Below are 22,265 nucleotides of genomic sequence, written 5' to 3' on the forward strand. Positions count from 1 at the left end.
CAAACGTGATACTCATCTTTTTTGTTTAATGTTTTACTCTAATAATTAAGATACGACAACGTTTATTGTTTTTATAATTGGGTGTTTAATTTATATTATTATACTTACAATATTATGGTATACCTATAGGTAGTATATAGGAAAAACGCCCAAATAAAAATCCCTTTTTCAAATATTTAATTGTTTTTTTTTTTTATTTGATTAAAGGCTTCAATTACACAGATTATTAGCCTAGTGTTATTTACAAACTAAAAGTATTTATACAATATTAGAAAAGAGAAAAAAAATACAGTGAGTTCCGCTTTATGTGATCACTGGTTTATAGAATCAACCGTTTATTAGAATCAAAAATGAAAATCCCAAACCAAATTGTATGTTACTACTATATTTTGTTAAATTGACCTTTTATTAGAATTTAGAATCACTAAGTATCGGATAATTGAATCACTTTTATGAACAATATTAACATTTTTATGGTATTTCAAACTGATTAATTTATAAGACCCATTTTATTTTTTAACTTATTAGTATGACAGTATATCGTTGTACATTATTATATTATTCAATTATCTTTGTGCGTCGTGTACTTGTGTCATTTATTATGTATGTTACACTAAATATGTAATTATAAATAAATATGCAATTGTATAAAAAGATAGAATCATAAAAAAATTTTGTACATGTTCTATAGAATCAACTGGTTAATGGAATCAAAATGACCTGCGCCAAAGTGATCACATTAAGCGAAACCCACTGCTTAAAATATAAACTAAAGCATATGTTATAATTTTATATAAAGGAGTATTATAATTTATCATCTAAGCCAATTAGTTTAAAAAAATTGAAAATATTGGCGATGTTGGTTTGATTGAGGGCTTCTTCGAGTGATGTATCATTTTTGAGGAGGTGACGCGCAGATGTGAATTTGGGACAGTTGATGATTATGTGTTCCATTGTAAGGGGGGTGTTGCACATTGGTCTAGGTTCCTTAGTGATTAAATAGGAGTGGGTAATATTGGAGTGGCCAATTCTAGCTCTGTTGATATTTGTTTTCTCCTAGGTGCATTTTCAGGGTATGTCCATTTTGCAACTGTTTTTTTGACGTTCATTAGTTTGTTACTGGTTGGAATGTCGTCCCAGTGGTTTTAGCATAATGTGAGGATACGTTTTTGAGCTACAATTTATCAAGTCTTTCGTGATGATTTTAGTTTTCAAGAAGGTATTAATTGTTTTTATACTGGGATGAGAGTCCAACTTCTTTAATTCGAAAGAGAATCCCCGTTTTTCATATGAAATGATAACCAGATGACATTTTTTTAAATGTCCCATGTATCAATAAATCGAAATTCGAAGAAGTATTTTTCAAGTTATTTAACTTTGTGTTCCAAACTATCAACGATAATAGGATTAAAAGATATAGGAGCTATGGTGATATGAAAATTATAATAATTAATATTAATGTATCAATATTTTGTAACTTGTAAAAAAATGTCTGAATAAGTAGGTAGGTACCTGAGTTGGTAGGTGCCTAACCTACCTAATAAATACTGGACTCAATTTGATATTTTTAAGAACTATTATCGTTTGTGTAGCCGTGTAGGTACAGTAAGTGTGGGCCGGAGGCCCAACCTATGTATAACATTTATTATTTCGGTGACTAAACGACACAGGAACTAGTAGCCAGTATTGTGATAAACAGTTCCCAACAGGGGGGGGGGGTATTGAAGGTATATGATGGTATATCTATAATAATGTATCTACAAACAATAGTAAAATTAATGACTCATGTTTCAAACACTTAAAGGTAACTTGAATATTGATTTTGATGCATCAACATTATCCACAAAACCATCTTCATCACGGCTTATAAAAAATAAGATGGTTCTTGTATGGAAAATAAGTTTGTTTCGGAAAGAATATACAAATTTAAATAATTAAAAATATAGTCCTTGTGTATAAAATACTAAACAATACTAATTCCAAAAAAAAATCAGAATTTTAATTAATTCATATTAAATGAAAATACCCTTAGAACTTGCTTAGCTGTATAATAATATAATATGTTAAGTGTACCTCGTAATTAAGTAGGCCACTGTAGTGGATGAATTAAATAGTATTCAATGATATAGTATATTAAAATCGATTTTGAACGAAGATCGTATTACCGTATTTCCCAATTTGTTCCTATAATTTTATTAGGTATATAATGTATTTAATGTCTGCAAATATAATGTGAAATATCATTAATCAGTAATTGTGTATCGTTTAAACGACAAACCAACAGAACAACAAAACGCTTTTGTAATAATTTTGGATGGAAATATAGAGCATTTCTTTTACATTGATTTCAGAAATTTTTCGTTTGATATTACTACTTACGGCTTGACTTTCAATTGTAGAATCTGGTAAATAGGTTATGCACCTAGGTACCTACCAAGAATGATTTTTATTGTAGAGTAACCTGACCTAACCAGTGCTTCCAAGCATGAAAAAAATATGACATGATTAAGAATAAACTCAAAGTTAATCCTTATTGTGTATAATATGGCAATAAGTTATAATAACTAAGCAAATAAAAAAATGCTCTGAAAATCAACAAAAATTTTGTTTGGTGTCAAGGCGGTTTTATGCAGTTTAGTCGAACGTTAAGACCATTCCGGTGCGCGGCCGATGGAACGACCACATGATGCACAGTGGAGCAGTTAGTATTTGTTCAGGGTTTATACATTACGTAATTTAATACGCGTCAGTAATCTGGCTGTGCCAGAGTCCACCATACGGCGGTTGATACGCCGACTACCGCGAGCGCCCGACAGTAATCCCCGTGAGTTTGGTTGTATATATATTAGCTCATCGGTTCCAGAAATAACTAATTAGAGCTAGCCACAGAATTACTATCTTTAACCACTACGGTGACAGCCGCCTGGAAGACCGCGCTCTGGCGGTGGCGCACTGGCCTTCTCACGACTGATCAGGCTTCCCAGTAGAGGGCAATTCCCTTACCATGGATGGACATTGGACATTATAATAGATATTTTGATACCGGATGTTCTTAAGAAGTTTTATATAAGCAATTTTCAATGTACTCGCACATATATCGTGTACCTAAGTGATCTAAAGTGTGAAAGAAAAATGAAAATCAAAAATACAGAAAACCGGTCTTCTAAGTCAAATGGAAACTACAGTCTGTTGAAAACAAAGATATTAAAGATTATTATTAATATCTATGGGTAGAGAGCATAAGCCATGGACTAAGATATAATGGACTGGTATAGACTACCTTATCAGTGGCCCTCAAATGTTTCTAAAGCCGCCTTAAGGTACAACTATGGGTAAAAGCGCCATCTGTACATGTGTTATAAGAACGCAATGATCAAAATAACTAATAACATTATTAATAATTATGAAAACATTAAAAATCAAAATAATATACTCATTGCATGGCAAATATAGTATTGTATTTAATATTCATAATATCCGTGAATTTTTGTGACCAAAATTTGTTCAAAATAGTAAACATCTAAATATTCAATATTAGTAACTTTATTTGTTACTAGGAGCGCTTTACCACAAGTTGTACCTTACGGTGGACTATTATGATGGGGGAGTGGCGGTGTTGAAACATTAGAGGGCCATATTCATCTACTACCCCCCAACCATCCGATACCAGTCCAGTATATCTTAGTCCGTGGCATAGACACGATTTAAGATATACAGATTATCCATCGGCATATGATAAGGTGAGTACCAAGTTGAGTTCTTCATGGTGCTGGAAATTATAGCAAGCGCTCTCTGTGAGAGAAAAATAAATTACCGTGTCGCAGCCGGCTGCCTGCTGAATTTAAATTTTCTATTTTAAATGTTGTAATTCTTTTTATCAATTTAATTTAACAATTTTATATTATTTTCCAAACATTTTATTGAAGTCTGCTTTCAATCTGTATAAGTTTAACAGTACTTTAATATTATGATGTGGGTTATATAGATTTTATTGTTTTATTATAAAAATCAAGCTGTAATACAACCAATACAATTATGAGTCCTGATTAAACTTAGCAGTTAAGACATACGATAAACCAAATTCTTCCAAAAGATATTCTACTAAATATACTCAGTACTAGATACCCATGTCCTAATAATATTCTCTCCCTTGAAATGCTTTTGGCAAATACGAAAATATTCATTTAATTTCATACCTAGTGGATTTTCCCAAAAATTTAAAGACACTTTGGGTATACCAAAAAATTTTTCCACAACTGAGTCATTCTCAACCTCAGACTTTAATCATTTCGGTATAGGCCGAAGAGCAACCTGTATATCTTAAATCGTGAGCATAGATAACAAAGAGAGTGGCCAACTCAATGAACGTTTGCTATTGGACAGCTGTTATCATTGATTATAGACTCCATTAATCGTCTAAATCAAGGGTCGGCAAGTAATTTTTATCGGAGTCCTAAAGATTAAAATAATGATTAATGAGGTTCAGTGAAAAAATCTTTTTCAAATCTTTATATTTTAAAAATATCAGTATGTAAATAATAATGCCGTTTTAAATTTCCACTTTGAATAATAGCGACAATTGTATTTCAAATTAAACAAATTGGAATTTCTCCAACCCTTTCAGGCAATACAAAACAATATTGTTCTGTCCACTCGTTCATAAACTTCCTATTTTCGCTTTCAATTGTGAGTGTTTTAGTCAACATATTGTCATATTGAACGAATAATAAGAGGAAATAATATACATGTTGACAGGGTCCAGAGTTTTGACTTCCGCGGTCCACAAGTTGCCGACCCCTGGTCTAAATACAATTTTTATTCTTACGGTTCACTCATGTTAATGGGTACTTTATGCATTAGTTTGTATGTTGAGATAGTTGAAATTAATTTATTTTAATAATTTTTTACGTTTTTTAATTTTAATTTTTATTATTCTTAACTTTTCTGAAATATAATATCTGTGACAAGTATATATTTTGAAAAGTAAATACATACCACTTTCTTATACTTTCAAGTACTAATATTGTCTTAATGTGCTACTGTTTAAATGTTATGATATTGCATTCTATTGTAAAACATTCTTATTTTTGTATTCTTAACAGTATAATATACACATTATTATGCATAATTATATCATGAAGCATAGTTAGATCAATTCATGCATTTTAAAATTATTACNCCTCTGCCTCTATTATTCCTAGAAGGTTAAAAAGACAATGGCCAAGAGATCTGCTCAATACCTAATTAAAAAAAAAAAATAAAAAAAAAAATAAAAATAATTATGATAAAATGAATTAAAATAAAATTCAAACCGTAATTTCTTGTCAGGTGGCACTGCTGGGAGCCTTCCTTCTCTTTTAATTGTTATTTTTGTTTATTGTTATATTCTTTAAGTCACCACATTTACTTATTATACACTGTATGTATAGATTGTAAATACACTTTTATTTAATAAAAAAAAAAAAAAAAACCACACATATTGTCCATCACTTCATAGTAAAAAACAACCTATAAGTTAAAAGATTAAAGCCAACCAAGTACCAACATTTTATATACATAAAGTTATTTAAGCATACATCATAAGCTGCTTCTAGTCCATTACCTAAGTCAAAACCTATTTTCAGTCATCTGATGTAGACTTAAGCATTTGACCCAAACATTAATGCTAAATAAAAATAATTAATAATTCCCCAGGTAATGGCATCAAGTCCTTGCAAAACTGTTAAATATACAGAGTTCATATTGTATTAACTAAACTAAATATGCATTTTATTTATTGACATTAGCAGTAACAAATTTAAATCCTAAAAAAGAAGTGCTTTATGTCTTGATACAATCATTTGTTAACTATAATAATTAGGCTGTTGTCTGTTGATATATTCTACATTTTAACTACATAGTAATTGAATTATTATCAAATTTGTAACAGTAGACAGTAGTACATTTTATAAACTAAGTTAAAATATTATTATAATGTCGTGCCTATTTAAATGCACGCTTTATTTTAAATATTAACACCGGGAATTATCATTAATATGTTATCACTTATCACTACGATAATCACGGAAGTCAAATTGAGGAACAAATCGCTAGGGGTGCCGCGCGCGTGATAAGGATGCCAAAAATCTGCTGCTGGGAAGCAAGCTCTCGTCTGTCCATTCTCATGTTATCTAATATCTATGTTATCGTTTCGCTTGCTTCTATTGCCCTCAGACTTGGCGACTCATGTAAATAATAATATTGCTATAACATTGCTTTCGCCCGCGAACGGCGCGAACCTAGGTTTAGTTTTTACTTTTTAACCTTAATCGCCTGAGGGCCGTCGTCGTTATTCTTACAATTTATTTTTCCGTTCCCTATTATTACAGATGTAGTGCACATATCTAACTATTTTGTTTATGTCCACAACTTGAGTTCTATACCGAAATACTACGGTGGCCCCGAACGAAGAAATACCAGTCGCGACCCTCAAGTACATAGTTCGCCGATCAACCACCGACGATAATATAAAAGTAAGTTCATTTTCGACAGACGATATAAGTAATAATTTTATTGTTAATAAAACACGGAATTTACAATACCAAATACCATAGTTACATACTACCGATTGAAGTTAAACATAAGATGTTAACCTGTAAATTAACAAATTTTCATAAAACAATTTTCTTATATTGCTGTTATTCCAAAAATAGTTACTGTAGGTACTTGAAGTTCTTCTCAAATGTTTATTTTTTCTATTTGTTCACATTATGAAATTTCAAAATATTTTAACTTTGGGTATTTATAGATTTTGAATTTTTTTAGTTTTTACTCTTAAAGTGTCAATAATATTGGGTCAAAAAAATGATAAAATGTTTAATTTTTATAGCTGAGAATTGAAAATTAAAAATGAGCATTCTCATTAATAGTTCATTCTGCAACCAAAAAATCCAAAAAATATATAAACACATTTAATTTTTATAGATAATTTGAGTTCAAATTTGGACGAAATTACATATTAAAACCAAGATTAACAATTTTAATTATTTTGTTGTAATTTAAAAATATTATTCATAACCTGTAAAAGTTTTACAAATAAATATGTGCAAATGCACACCCTAAAAACCCTTCTTATCACCAAATGAAAGGTTTTACATAGAAAGCACATACTTAGTTATAATGGTTTGTGTTTACAGTAAATAATTGAAAAACAATCAATAACGAGTACATAATTCAATATGGAACCACGAAGAACAACTTATTACTACTGACGATTGAGCTTTGAATTCCAAGTGAGCAAATACATTATAATTAAGGTGGCTTTGCAAAATGTAATTTTAAACTACATTTTGAAAGAATTTTATTTTATACAATTTGTTGTTTTGATAATTTATAAATTATTAAATCTGTGCATTGTATCTAATTTATACCTTACATTAGTAACCTATTAGTATTTCATGAAAAAAAAAAACAAATTCCTTGCAATTTCTGTTTGGTATAATAATATATTACACAAGTCTAGAGTTTTGCCATTCCCACTTAATGTGATAAGTGGTGATTAAGAAATTGAATACAAATATTAAACATGAAATTATTGATGATTAAGTATTTAATGGAATTATTAATGAGGAAATTATTAAAGAAACAGGCAATAACTATGATAGTCAGTTATTTAAAATAGGGTATGAATTAAATTTCATAGTGTAATATTAAATTTGATGATAAAATGTTTTTTTAAGCTTGTGGTATAAAATGTTTAATCTATGAAGAAATATTTTATAAAAATTAGTAGATAAAAAAGTTTTGCAAGTGAATTCTGCTCTACTGTACATAAAATGTCATGTGAGTCACTTTTATGGGTATGTTAAATTTGAATTCAATGATATAAAATCATTGTACCTATTAAAAAAATAAATCTGAGTGTTGACAGTTCATCAGCCTATATTACTAAGTTATATGATGTTGTTTCTATTAAAGTTATTTATTTTCTTCTTCCTAAAGTAGTTTGTTGGATTAATTTTTTCTTAAAAGTATGCATTTGAAATGTAATTTTGTATTTTTATGTATGTATTATGATAATAATATAATATACTTTAATAGTTTCAAGGAAATCCCAAAATTTATTTTTATTTTAATAACAACAAAATAACTGATATATTCATTGATTAAATAATCAATTTTGTCCAAATTTGAACTTTAAGTATCTTTTTAAAAAAAACCTGTGATTTTGGATTTTATTGATTTTTTGGCCTTGATATGATATATTTATGAGAAACCATGTTTTTAAATTTTCAATTATTGGCTATACAAATTGAACATTGAATACATTTTTAACTTCAGAATTTTCAAATTTTTTCGATTTTATCTAAATAATATTGCGTTTGCCTTTAAATTGCTCAAAAAGAGTCAAAATATTTTGATGTAAATCTTATGGATTATAAAAAAAGCTAACACAAATATTTGATGAAAGTTTTAAGTATAATTAATCGATTTTTAAATACACCAAAACAAGAAAATCTGTAAAATTACCCAAACAGGCTTTAATGTTAAGTAATAATAAAAACTTTCCATGAAAAATAACTTTCCTATAAACTTATCTCCTTGTTAAATTTAAACAAACTGATGAAGAATATAGTAGTGTTACATTTTTTAATATTAGATATAAAAATACAATTTCTATGAATTTCTAATTCAAAATAATTTTAAATTTAAGTTTTACTAATATCCACTTAGAAGCAACTTTATATTCAATTTTCAACTTTGCATAAAAACCGAACAATCAGTTTTTCATTATCAATCAAGAAAAAAAATTAACAAGTCATTAAAATCTACATGATATGTAGTTCTATTTATTTTCTTTTATTTGATTTTGTGAATATTTATTAAAATACCTAATTTTATTGTTTCAGAACTAAAACTGAATAAAAGGGAAACAATTGTTACAGAAATAAAAATTGAAGTGGATTTTATTGACTGTTATGAATTTAAATCAACACTTAAACAAAAGCAGCTCTTCAGACGAGACATCTAACTGCTTGAAGAAAAATCAGAAAATTCATTGACTGATATGTGTGATAAAATGTCTACAGCATTCTAATTTCACTGTGCATCAAGGTTTTTCTCAACCATGTACTTTAAAAAATCATAAAAAAACACATATTGTTGAAATGCCGTATACATGTGATATCTGTGGTAAATCCTTTTCTAAAGAACAACATTTAACAAATCATAGAAGGATTCATACAGGAAAAAAGCCATTTAAATGTGATTTATGTGATCAAGCTTTTTCTCAAGCATGTACTTTGAAAATCCATATAATGAAACATACAGGAGAAAAGCCTTATAAATGTGATATCTGTGATAAAGGGTGTTCTACATCATCAGATTTAACAAAGCATAAAAGAACACATACCGGAGAAAAACCGTATAAATGTGATATATGTGATCAAGCTTTTTCTCAAGCATATACTTTGAAAATCCATATAATGAAACATACAGGAGACAAACCTTATAAATGTGATATCTGTGATAAGAGGTTTTGTACATCATTAGATCTAACAATGCATACCAGGACACATACAGGTGAAAAGCCATATAAATGTGATATCTGTGATCAAGTCTTTGCTCGAGCACATCATTTAACAGGGCATATAAGGACACATACCGGTGTAAAGCCTTATAAATGTAATATCTGTGATCAAGCCTTTTCTCTTTCACATCAGTTAACAAGGCACACAAGGACACATACCGGAGAAAAGCCTTATAAATGTGATGTCTGTCATCAAGCTTTTTCACAAGCACATACTTTGAAAATCCATACAATGTCACATACCGGCGAAAAGCCTTATAAATGTGATATCTGTGATAAGAGGTTTTGTACACCATTAGATTTAACAAGGCATACAAGGACACATACTGGTGTAAAACCGTATAAATGTGATATCTGTGATCAAGCCTTTTCTCAAGCACATCATTTAACAAGACATACAAGGACACATACTGGAGAAAAACCTTATAAATGTGATTTCTGTGATCAATCTTTTTCTCAAGCACATACTTTTAAAACCCATAAAAGAACACATACTAGTGTAAAGCCGTATAATTATGTTATCTGTGATTTAGCGTTTTCTGAAACAACAAATTAAAAAAAATCATACATGGATGCATAAAAAGTTTTTCAAAATGCAACATATTCACTATACATAAAAATGATATGCTAACTATACAAATTATTATATAATTTAAATAGCAATAATCTTTATTACCAATATATAACATAAGTACACTACAAAATTTAAAAATATTGATTCCTTATTGGTACTGCTATCCATTCCCCATCGCACTGTTTTCCCCGTAATATGTTATCTGGATCCATTGAATCTGAATTTTTAAACATTGATGTTGTGAATGTAGGATTTCATTAATGCCTCCAGATATTTTTATATTCAAGAATAAGGTATATTCTGTTAGTCAAGAAACAACCTACCGATTCTGCAACCGAAACAGGGTTCTATAATATAACCATAATCTTCCCGGACAAAAATTATTGATTTTACTTGGGTACATGATTATATTGATTATATAATAAATATTATATGATACACCTGTAACAAAATAAAATTCAAATTTAATTAGTATTATTTTGTTTGTATTATGGGTAGCTTATTGTATTTATATTATATTTATTATTGATGTTATCGTTACATTTTTATTTTATTTTAATATTTAAATGATCAATAATTGTTGTATTATTTTTTTAATATATTATTATTTATAATAATTATTATTATTATTGTATGATTTGAGAATATCATCTGTTTTATAAGCATGTACATTTTGTTTATAATTTGTCTATTTTTATTTTTTATGTTAATACTTAATTATAATATTTGAGTTATTATTTCTAAGAACATAAGTTTTTTAACTAAGTCAAATGAAAATATATTCTTAAATAAAGTTAAGATGAAATGGGTTGACAGCAACATGTTGAGGTAATGAGGTAAAAATTGGTTGGTTGTTTTTAGAGTACCTGACTGGCAGAATCGATAGGTCCCTGTGAACGCTTCTAAGGTGCATGCCTTGTGGCTTGTTTCATGTGTTCTTTCACACCCCAAGTATGCACTTTATTCAAACCCTCGTATTATGTTATGCCACAAGTTATGATATCTGGCGTATATAAATTCCACCAGGAAAAAAAACAGGTATAATTGGATTTATGTGAACTCTGCTGATGGAAAAAATCAGGTTAAATTGAGATTATGTAAACTCAGTCCGTGAAAAAAGTCACACAATAAATAATTGATATAATATAAAATTATTAAAAAAAAAAATTATTATTATTTTTACAATAATAATCGTTCTCATTAAATAATAGGGCTAAAATGTACTACACCAACTAACCTAACCTAACATTTTTTCAACGCGAAACTGTTTGATTTTTATTGTGGAAACTTTTATTTTGGAAGCTATAACTTTCCAAAGTGTGTGATCTTACGTAGTTACGTGTACTATAACTACGCATATTATGCGCTCAACACTGACTACTTACTTTATTGTTACGCTCGCCGTCTTCCTATAACAAATTTTAATTTACAGTTATTATTATCGTGCTCATGTTTGGTCCACGTCTAGGTTAGTAGTACCAATAAACTTTATTTTATACATAATATTATAGAAAATAATTAAAAATTTAAGTTGCATAAAATGTTTCTTATTTTGTATCTAATTATCATTATTTTTCGGAATTCGTAAGATGTTCCGGCGGCGTCGTCGGCACCCCAAGGCAAAAAAAAGGCTAAAGCCCCCCCCCCCCCTCACTATAAATTCATCACACTGCGCTTATATGGGCTCAACTTCAACTCATGGTTCTCTACAATTAATATATTATTTTAATATTTCCATTATACATTTAAAGTACCTATAGAGTTTATACTAAGATATATATATAATACTTCAAATATTTACGTGATGTGTAATTCGCATGGAAATCACACAAATAGCAACTAGAGGAATAACCTAGTAATACTTAAAGAATGTAAGGGTAGACATGGTAGTTACTAGTGTTACTACCTAGTTCGTATGAATTTCAATGTTGGTGCCAGGTATAGGAATCTGGACATTTTTTTTGCAATGGACCTAAAGACATTTTATGGTAGAGTACGTTTTTGCCTTTTGGTTGAAAACGGCAATGCTTGGTGTATAATATATAATATCATGGTGAACCGTATTCAATTGTTCCGTGGTCTTTGTTTATATTTATAACTTACCTATGTCGATAGATTTCTTACAATATTTTTACGATTTGCAATTCAAAACAATATTATGTGAAGACCAGTAATTATTGCATTTGTAAAAGGATTCCATTCATTCAATATATTTTCAAAAATATTGAATATCTAGTAATTTATCCCGAAGGATGGTGTAGTAAATATTCCATGTAATAATTTCTAAATATTATCAGTGTTGATATCATTTTCAAAAAATAATCTTAAATGTCAAAACATTTTAATATTTTATCATACCAGAGAACGAAACGAGAAGAATGATTTTTAAATATTTTTAATTGATCTTTTCTTTGACACGATTAAAACGTTTTAAATAAATATCTTAAAATGTTTAATTGTTTGGTTTTAATTGTACATTAATTGTTTATTTATGCATGGACATTTTCAATTTTTATAGCTATCTAGCTAGGTAAGTCTTAGAAAATTTATACAAGGATTTTCATACGTAGTTCATTTGTACTAATTCTAAGAAATAAATAGTGATACATGAAGACCTGACAAATGTAAGAACTTCAGTTTTAATCAATATTTAAAAAAATTTTTTATACTACTTTGACACACGCGTTACATGTATAATATAACATTATTTATTTTTATTATTGAACCCTGGAGTTAAACATTTTGAAATCTGTCATTAATTTATATCAAAAAATTAAAAAATAGCCAATTTGTAAATCTCCTGTATACCTATGAATAATATTGATTGTAAAAACATTTATTTAAGTCATGAAGTTATTTATTTTTTATTTTTTTAAATGTCATATATTTTGTCAAATGTATTTTACTTGACCCACTAATTACTCCACACTAGAACTTATACAGTATGGCTTTAAAAATCAACTGACGTTAAGTAGGTAAAAATTACCTAGTTTTATATTAGTATTACCTATTATATTATACCTACTAGGTAAACACTGTACGTATTATATAATAATAATATATAACATAATTATTTGAATCATCTTAAATTTGTCCCATCTCCCATGGTTTGTGATTAGAACTTTTATTTACATATTTCTGAATGTTATGATTTATAATTCAAAGTACTTCATCTGTGAAAACATATATTTAGGAATTATACTAATTTTGAACGAGATTACCAATTTTTTATTCACGTATTATGACGATGTTCTGATTAGTAAATGTATAGTTTAATATATGTTTACTATTTGAGAAATATTTTATACAATGTTCTGTACTGATTAATTGTACTAGGTAATAATTAAAATATTTAGGATTTATAATAAAATAATTGTAGAAAGTATTTATATAAGCTAAGATGAGGAACCAGATACTTTTTTATAGGAACGAGGAGTTAAACGAGTTAATTTTTATACTAAATTAACGGAGAATTGAGAGAATTGAACTAGTTCCTTTTAATATTAAATGAACAAAGAACTGAACAAATTCCTATTTATACTCAACAAACGAGGAAAAAACACTTATCAATTGCATTATCATCACAAAACTCATAAACAGTTAATTATTATAATATTTGTAAGACAGTAACAGACAAATAAAAATTTACCATTAAATTTTTAGTTTCGAAATAAAAAACGTCATAATATACGAATATAATATCATACTGTAAATAGAAATTATTGCAATATTTAAAAAGCTTGAATTTCATAATGAGTAAAATTATTATTACAGTAGTTAATCTAAATTTGTGAATGTTTAATATTTTATATTATGTGTGTTTATGGCTACATATTTATTTTAACTAGCAATACAAAATAATTATGTTCCCGTCCAAAACCTGTGCCTTCTTATTTAATCAAAGTTTCTTAGTATACGAGTATATTATACAATATTATTTAACTTTAATATAAGCAACAAGTGACCAGACTTGGGGCCTGGGGGCCTTCATGCGTTCAGTCCACGATCTTCATAATTAATGTAAATGTATTATCATTATCAATTTACCCTAGGAGAAGGACGATAAGCAACAACTAAACGTGTGCCTATAAGTAATTCACGAATTAATTTGCGATTTAAGTCACTCGGAATGCCACTAATTTACGAGTACTATCCTAATTATTTTCTAACGCGTCGAAAGCGAGCATAGAAACAATTAATGCATGAACGAATGTAGTATAAACTAATAATTATTTCTATAAAAATATAAAACGTATTTCAACAGAACTGACGTGACTTGTAAAAACAGTGGTCGATATCAACAAAAATAATACCTTTGAAAATGTTATGAAAACACAGATAGATTGAAACAATATATCAAAACATTTGACATTTAAAAATTGGAATATTTCCGCTAAACCAGTTTTTTACAAAATTGATTTTGGTTTTTGTAGTACCTAATTCAAAATGAATAACCATAGATTGGGACTTGAAATATTCATTACATTTTTGAGTTAGCATATTTTATTGAAATGACATAATTTTAAAACTATTTTGTATTTGTATTGTATTATTTAATATTTGTTTAATGATATATGATAGCAGTACATTTTTGATTGAAAAATTAGTGAAATTCATAGAAAGTTAGGTAAGTGTGAATCCACATAGTCTTTTTTATTGAGTATTTGGATTAACAATTATTACAACATCGGATTATCGGACGTAAAATATCGATTTGTCCTCAAACAATTTTTGTAATTTGTCAGTATTCAAAAAATATTAGAGGTAGAAACATGGAAAATTCCATTACCAAGTATAATTTAATCGAATTATGATTTTTTAAACACATTAAAATATTTAAAATATTTGGACCGATTTTAATTTGGTGTTAGACACACAATTTTTGTTTTCCTAATATCAATTAGTTGACCGGCATTAACATGAATTGTCTCATGTGATAAGTCGGATAGTCTTACTCAGTACCTACTCGGAGAGACTCATTAATTTTGACAACTTGTAATTTCTAACTAACTAATTTAACTAACCAAACGCATGTAATAAGAAATTTAGTTAATTTTATTATTTTGAAATTGTTGTGTATTATCTTAAAGTCAAAGATTTAATTCTAGTATTCTAAATGATATCTACCTATTATACCATAAGCTACCAACTGGATTGTATATTAATATATTATAAGGTAAGTAGGTAACATAAATACAATCAAATAATATCGACATAAAACATTTAACATACATAGTAGGTATGAATAACAATAACAATACAGGTATTTTCAAAGTTAAAATAAATATCTAATTTAAAAACAAACAAAATTACTATGGGTGGACTTCAGCAAGTATACTTATACTGAAGGACAAAATATAAACGTGAATGTTAATTGAGTTTTTCGGTCACCCTGCCGATAGCATATAATATAGGTGCAGGAACCCACCTCACTTATCTTAAACTTGCATATGTGAATTTTGACATCGTAAATAAAAAGAAAACCCAGACAACCTCGAAAATAATATTAACATTAATTACCTACCAATAAACTAGTTTCGTCAATCATAATAGTTGTGCTCTTATATGTTCAATGTAATTAGAAATGAAGACCACAGCGACAGTAGTTTGGATTTAAATTAAACTGTAATAAAAAATTGTGTTGTTTACTAACATTTAAATTTTATTTTATTGCGACTTGATAATTTTTATATGATAGTAAATTATATAAACATATTATTACACAAAAGTCAAACTGATACATAGCTAAATAGGATTATGGAAATCTAAACGTATAAAGCCTATATCCGACACTGTCGTCGCGTTATTTATTGGAGTTCAACAATGGAGAGAGTTACAATTTTATTAGTCCTGCTTGTCAGCTTATTATTGTGTGACTGTGACAATTTTCAAAATGAAAGTAACGAACCCAGCGCATGTAAATAAACAATTTAATGTACAATTTTTTCTATGTCGATAATATATTGGTTATAATTTTGTAATAATATTAGTTTCTTAATGCTACAGATACTTACGGTACGCCAAGAAAACGTGCCAAAAATTACATAGTAAAAATCAACAATATCCAAGGCGAAGAGACACGAGATTTTACAATGAGCGATGAGCCATTATTAGGTTCATATCCTTCTAAGATACCGTAAATCAAAATATAAATAAAATAATAACTATACCTATACCTACCCTATTTAAAAAATATAATATGTTGTATTGCCTGTTTTATTATAATTTATATCATTAGATATCATAATATACATGATGGTGTAACAGAAAGATATGACATATCTGATATCTATGATATTTGTCGTATCTTTATGTTACAAATTGTATAGGTATTATGTAATTTATTAGTTTATAAACTGATATAATTATTATTATAGGTCTTTAATGGATCAGTCAAAGTCCACTGGATTTCTGCAGCCACAAGAAATCAGTCTCGCTGATCAATGTTTTCTTAGGCCGCACTGTGATTTTTTTAACAAGTACAGAACCATGGATGGTAGTTGTAATAATATACTTTACCCAACTTGGGGACAAACTAACACGGCAAACACACGAATTATTCAGGCTAATTATTCAGATGGTATATATTTTATTGAATAATATTTTATATTTTATATTTAATTGTTTTTATATTATTATTATAACGAAATTATTTGATCACAGGTTATTCCCATCTAAGAAAGTCGGTATCTGGTAGCGAATTACCAGAAGTCCGAAAAATACGTAAAACCATATTTAAAGATATTGACAAATCTTCGGCAAAACATAGTTTATTTGTCATGCAATATGCTCAAATCATTAACCATGATACTGCACGCACATTAGACAAAGAAACAGGTGAGCATTTCTAAAAAAAACCAATATTTTTTATCATGCAGAATGTTAAACAATTTATGAAAAATGTTTTGTCTACATCTATTTGAAATAATAATTGCTCAAAATGGCGATGGTCATAACACTGCTGTGACTCAAAACATAATGGATATTTTTAAAACATTGATTGCTTAATGCTAAGTTATTATTACAACTTAAAAAATATTATGTTATAATATTTAAATGTATAAGTTATATTTTACACTGTGTGATAAAATATGTAATTAAAGTGAAAACTACTGTATTATAGTGTATTAAATTAAAATAAAGAGAGTAAAAATCAACTCCCCGATTTTGCACAAACTTCACTAATTTCTTGTTGCCTTTATAAGTTATCAGGTACCATTTAAAAATTAAAAATACGGTCATACTAAAATATAATTTCTATCAGATTTAAATTGTATGTACAATAAGGAAAATAGAAAACTTCATAGTAAGATTTGTATGCCAAAATTCAGTTTACTAACAAATTTAAAATCTAGACCTAATAATATAAACATTAGGTAAGCACCTAATTAATAAATAATAATACGTGTTTATCTTTTGCAATTGACACGGTATTCACTATTTTGTAAGTTTTAATAAAGTATGAAATTAATTAAAACCGGTAATGATCAATATTATCTAGTATCTACCCACATTATGTGTGATTTAAAAAAAAAAAATTATTAAAAGTATACAAAGTATTATTTTTATTAGTCTAAGTATTTAAATTTATCCGTGAAATTATGTTTTTTATACTTGAACGGTAGAATATATCAGTTAAAAATCAAAATTGTAGATTATTTGTAATCAATAAAATTATTTCAAACTTATTTCATATTTGAAAAATCTAAACGATATAAATATATAAAAGGATCTTATGGCCCAGTGAAGTGTTGTAATGATGATGGTTCAACATTGGAAATTCTACCAAAAGAATGCCTTCAGATTAGAATCCCACACGATGAACCAGAATCTAAATACCGATGCTTATCAGTTCCCAGATCACTTGACACATCGGATAAGGGTTGTAACATGAAACCAGTCAGACAAGTAAGTTTTTAATCTTCACGTGTATAGGTACATTTGATTAGAATATATGAGACTCATTTTCATCAGTTATCTACTTAATAATAACGAAATTAAAAGACAAAAAAAAAATTTGCAATCATTGATGGATTTTTTTTGTTTTCACTTTTATTTTAGATATTCGGAGTCTCCAGTTTTCTCGACGCATCGGTATTATACGGAACTGACTATGAAACATCGCGTTCTATAAGAACATTAAAATATGGAAAGCTCAGACGGCAGTTGGGACCTAATGGAAAATCGTTCTTACCCAATGTAAAAAAAGCAACGGAACTCTGCAACGTAACTAAAGATAACACAGTGTGCTACCTTTCAGGTAATTATAATAATATTATATTATTATAAACAATTACAATAGGTACTAATTATTAGATATGATTTAAAGTAATTTCAAAAAAAATTCTTAGGTCAGTTAGGATCTATTACAAATCACATGTTTTAAAACATTCTTTCGTTTAAGCCATGTTTAATAATAATTAATTCCCATCTGCGAAGCATGCGGTGTGGAGTTCACTGTCAAACATATAATTATTGATTGTTCCAAGTACGCAGACTCAAGATCCAAACAATCCATTCCATATCAACTTAGTGAAGCTCTACAACCAGACCTCCAAACAAATATTAACATAGTCAACTTCTTAAAGGAAACCAAACTGTACAACCTAATCTAAGAATTTTTATACAAAATGTAAAATATTAAAAATTAAAAAAAAAAAAAATAATAATGTACTACTATAACTAATGGCCTCGTAGCCGATGTTTCTTTTTGTTCAATAAAAAAAAAAAAATAATAATAATTAACATTATCTATGATTTTGCAAGTAAAATATCATAATATATTATTGTGTATTTGTGTTTATCAGTTGACCCAACAATTAACGGAGCTCCACAAATGGCAGTTGTTATAACTTCATTATTGAGATTACATAACTATTTATGCGATGAGCTTATTTACTTGAATCCAAATTGGGATGATGAGCGAATATACCAAGAAGCCAGGAGAATACTCATAGCAATGCACCAACATATTACATACAATGAATTTGTTCCAATACTTTTAGGTTGGTTACGTAATCAGAAAATTTAATAATTTTGCGCAAGTGAGATTCAAGGTATTACTATTCTAAGTACAAAATCGTATTTTATTCTTGCTTATTATATTAGAGTACTTGTATACTGCAGTACATTATGTTGTGTGAGGTTCAATTTACATTTAAGTGATTACTAAGGTATGCATTAAAAAACCAAAAAAAATATCAATATTAAAATTATTTGAAAAGTTCATTAGCAGTCCATTTAAAAGATAATAGTGTTGCTTTACAACATAGGCAAGCTGGGATGTGCCATAAAAAGTTATTTTAAAAATTTACAATTTATATATTTAATACTATTATTGATTGCTGCAGGAAGAGATTTTGCCAGAGAAAACTATTTACTACCGATGACTGATGGATTTGACGATAGTTACGATCAATATTTAAATCCGACCACAACAACTAGTTTTACAGCTGCTGCATACAGATCAGTGCATAGCTCCATTCGTGGATTTATTGAGTAGGTATATAAAACATAACTGCACAGACAGCAATTTTGTAGTTTTTCCTAGTCCATCGTAATCATATTCCATAATTTGAATTTTATTACAGAATGGTGAGTGAAGCCCGAAATATAACATCGAGAATACGGTTAAAAGATTTCTTTTTTAAACCCGACATAATACAAAGACAAGGTAATTATGATAGCTTCACTAGAGGATTACTTAAGCAACATGTACAAGAAATAGATCAATATTTTACAGAAGAGGTACCTATATACAATATTTAGAATTCAAACACAAAACTTTATAACATGAAATAGCTGCTTTAATTTCCTACCATGCTAACTTTTTATTACATATTTTGTTTAGATAAGTGAGTTCGCAATCAGATTTCCGGAAAGACACCGAAGAGTTGACTTGGTCAGCATAGACATGGCCCGCGGTAGAGATTACGGAGAGCCGCCTTATAATAAATTTAGGAAACTCTGCGGATTGAAAGAGGCAAAGAATTTTGACAGCTTGATTGATCAAATGGATAAAAAAGTAAAAACTACAGATATTTTGCATACCATTTACAAATATGACCTAACCCATGATGGTTAATGTATTAATTATTATTTATTGAAAAACCTACCTAACGAAGCATATCGAGGCCTTATCGAAAATGTACGAACACGTGGACGATATCGACTATTACGTGGCAGGTCTCTTGGAAAAATCAAAACCCGGATCTCTGTTGGGTCATACGTTCCAATGTGTTGTCGGAGAGATGTTTTTCAGATTCAAGTATGGCGATCGATATTATTACGAATTCGGGAACCAGATTGGTTCTTTTAAATTAGGTAACCTATACTACTATCATATTATAATACGACAATACGTTTAAACAATTATTGCACAGTTAGGGAACGGATGTTATTGTAAATACATACTTTTATTGTAATGAAAATTTGTGTCGTTTTTTAAAATCAGTTTAAAGTTAATTAAATAATAAGGTATCTAGGTACTTAAAAGAATTAAACCCTGCAGAGCCTAGATATTTTAACGAGATGAGGTACGTGGTTAGAAGTTACTCAATATTGTTATGAACATTTAGAAAAAGTTAAAACAATTATTTCAAATCTAGAAACTACCACCGCTATAATAAATAAAGCAAAGAATTTAATGGAAAATGTTCGTTTAAAAAATAATTTAACTTGCATTGCTGCGAATTTTAGTTTTTTTAATACATACTATAAAACAACTGAAAACCTGAAATAAAATGCCTTTATCAGAAAGCTTATGCATTGTTGAAGCTTGAAGAAGCACACAATAAATTAGAAACAGCACAAGGGCACATAGGTTATTTATTTAAAGATCAATTTGCATAGTATGAAAAATCATGGACTAAAACAGAACTAAATCACCCAGAATCACTGGCGTTGAAATCACTCCACTTTATGTGGCCTATATGCGAAGTATGTCCCATTACATCAATCAATTTAAAACTTTCATCAGTGAGTACAAAAACATTTTGCGATCAAGTCGTCTCGAAATTTTGTTACATATATTAATAAAAATAAGTACATGTAATGATTTTTTTATTGCTATTAAGTTCGTTTCCTAGATATGATTCAATATTATATGCTAGGTGCTCGCTATATTCACTGACCATTTTTATAGTAACCATAAGTACCTATTGTTTTATAATAATATATTATCTGTTGAACAGAACAACTCAATGAAATAAGAAAAACGTCATTAGCACTCCTTGTGTGTTTAACATCAGACATTTATTCTGTACAGCGCAATACGTTCGAAATACCCAGCAGTCGGTGAGTACCTCCTACTCCACAACAGTTATTTTGTAATTTTAGTCAAACTGTTTTCGTATAAGTAGTAGGTACTATATTTAATATTATATTAATATTGAACGGATAAATAGAAACATTGTTATTTTTAAATTTAAATTTTATGAACGGTGAAGTAATAAATTGTATGTTGAACTAGTAAGTGCTTATTGGAGAACCATGTCAAGGCAATTATTAATTTACAGAAACAAAAAAATATGTGAAAAGAAAAATTAATTTGAAATAATATCGGTTTAATAATTTTTCAGTAATCCATTGGTACCTTGCAACTCTATACCAAAACTCGATTTGTCTGCCTGGAAGGAAGATTAAAATTAGAACCCCGCAATGTTTGGACTACATGCATGTACGATATATACTTTCTAAATATTATACTCCTTTCGAGTCAGGAAAGGTCAACTTTGTAACTTTTAATTGGAAAATGTATGTAATTTATTCAGATTTTTGTCCAAATAAATTATTAAAAAAATACTTACCCCTGTTGTTGACTATTAAGGGAAAATATTTTAATAGATCTTAATGCGTTATGAATACATCTAATTTGTATGGGTACTCGTTGTTAAATATAACAAGTCAGTTGAAATAACTAAAATAATAATAAAAAAAAAAATATCTTGCCCATCGTTAAAATTTGAAACAATGTATCAACGACATTTACAAAAGCTAGTAAGCCAATTTTATAAAAACTAAAAATATTATTCAAAAATAAAATTGACAATTTATGTTTTGACTAATATGGTGTTCTAACATACCAATTTATTCGATGATTTGCCATTTTGCATATTATAACAT

The 22,265-nt window shown here is 28.2% G+C and overlaps 2 protein-coding genes across 7 annotated transcripts; both read left to right on the plus strand.

The window, feature by feature from the left end:
- The first annotated feature begins 3,722 nt into the window (after positions 1-3,722).
- Positions 3,723-10,451, plus strand: LOC111033586 (zinc finger protein 2 homolog). Of its 3 annotated transcripts, none has more exons than XM_022314391.1 (4): positions 3,723-3,740; positions 6,369-6,512; positions 7,176-7,271; positions 8,889-10,451. In XM_022314391.1, exon 4 carries the CDS (start codon positions 9,147-9,149, stop codon positions 10,122-10,124), a length of 978 nt encoding a protein of 325 aa, XP_022170083.1. In that variant the 5' UTR covers positions 3,723-3,740; positions 6,369-6,512; positions 7,176-7,271; positions 8,889-9,146; the 3' UTR covers positions 10,125-10,451. The 3 variants fall into 3 exon arrangements, with proteins under 3 accessions (XP_022170083.1, XP_022170082.1, XP_022170081.1); XM_022314390.1 differs by lacking the exon at positions 3,723-3,740 and adding an exon at positions 6,107-6,227; XM_022314389.1 differs by lacking the exon at positions 3,723-3,740 and adding an exon at positions 6,113-6,282.
- A 5,281-nt stretch (positions 10,452-15,732) lies between these two features.
- LOC111033629 (peroxidase-like) lies at positions 15,733-21,944 on the plus strand. 4 transcript variants are annotated; one of them, XM_022314442.1, is made up of 13 exons: positions 15,733-16,041; positions 16,149-16,278; positions 16,520-16,722; positions 16,806-16,979; positions 17,872-18,050; positions 18,204-18,402; positions 18,950-19,147; positions 19,493-19,640; positions 19,733-19,889; positions 19,993-20,166; positions 20,267-20,465; positions 21,335-21,437; positions 21,722-21,944. In XM_022314442.1, exons 1-13 carry the CDS (start codon positions 15,966-15,968, stop codon positions 21,783-21,785), a joined length of 2,004 nt encoding a protein of 667 aa, XP_022170134.1. In that variant the 5' UTR covers positions 15,733-15,965; the 3' UTR covers positions 21,786-21,944. The 4 variants fall into 4 exon arrangements, with proteins under 4 accessions (XP_022170134.1, XP_022170133.1, XP_022170135.1 ...); XM_022314441.1 differs by having other exon boundaries at positions 15,734-16,059; XM_022314443.1 differs by having other exon boundaries at positions 15,967-16,077.
- Positions 21,945-22,265: the final 321 nt, after the last annotated feature.

The sequence above is a fragment of the Myzus persicae genome, unplaced genomic scaffold (genome assembly GCF_001856785.1).
Source record: "Myzus persicae strain clone G006 unplaced genomic scaffold, MPER_G0061.0, whole genome shotgun sequence".
Taxonomy (NCBI): Eukaryota; Metazoa; Arthropoda; class Insecta; order Hemiptera; family Aphididae; genus Myzus; species Myzus persicae.

What these genes read in the sequence shown, in the direction of transcription:
- LOC111033586 (XM_022314391.1), top strand. Translation starts at nt 9,147, where the DNA reads ATGCCGTATACATGTGATATCTGTGGTAAATCCTTTTCTAAAGAACAA.
- LOC111033629 (XM_022314441.1), top strand. Translation starts at nt 15,966, where the DNA reads ATGGAGAGAGTTACAATTTTATTAGTCCTGCTTGTCAGCTTATTATTG. An exon ending in CACATTAGACAAAGAAACAG is followed by an intron (nt 16,980 to 17,871) that starts GTGAGCATTTCT and finishes AATATATAAAAG; the next exon opens with GATCTTATGGCCCAGTGAAG. An exon ending in TCCATTCGTGGATTTATTGA is followed by an intron (nt 19,641 to 19,732) that starts GTAGGTATATAA and finishes ATTTTATTACAG; the next exon opens with AATGGTGAGTGAAGCCCGAA.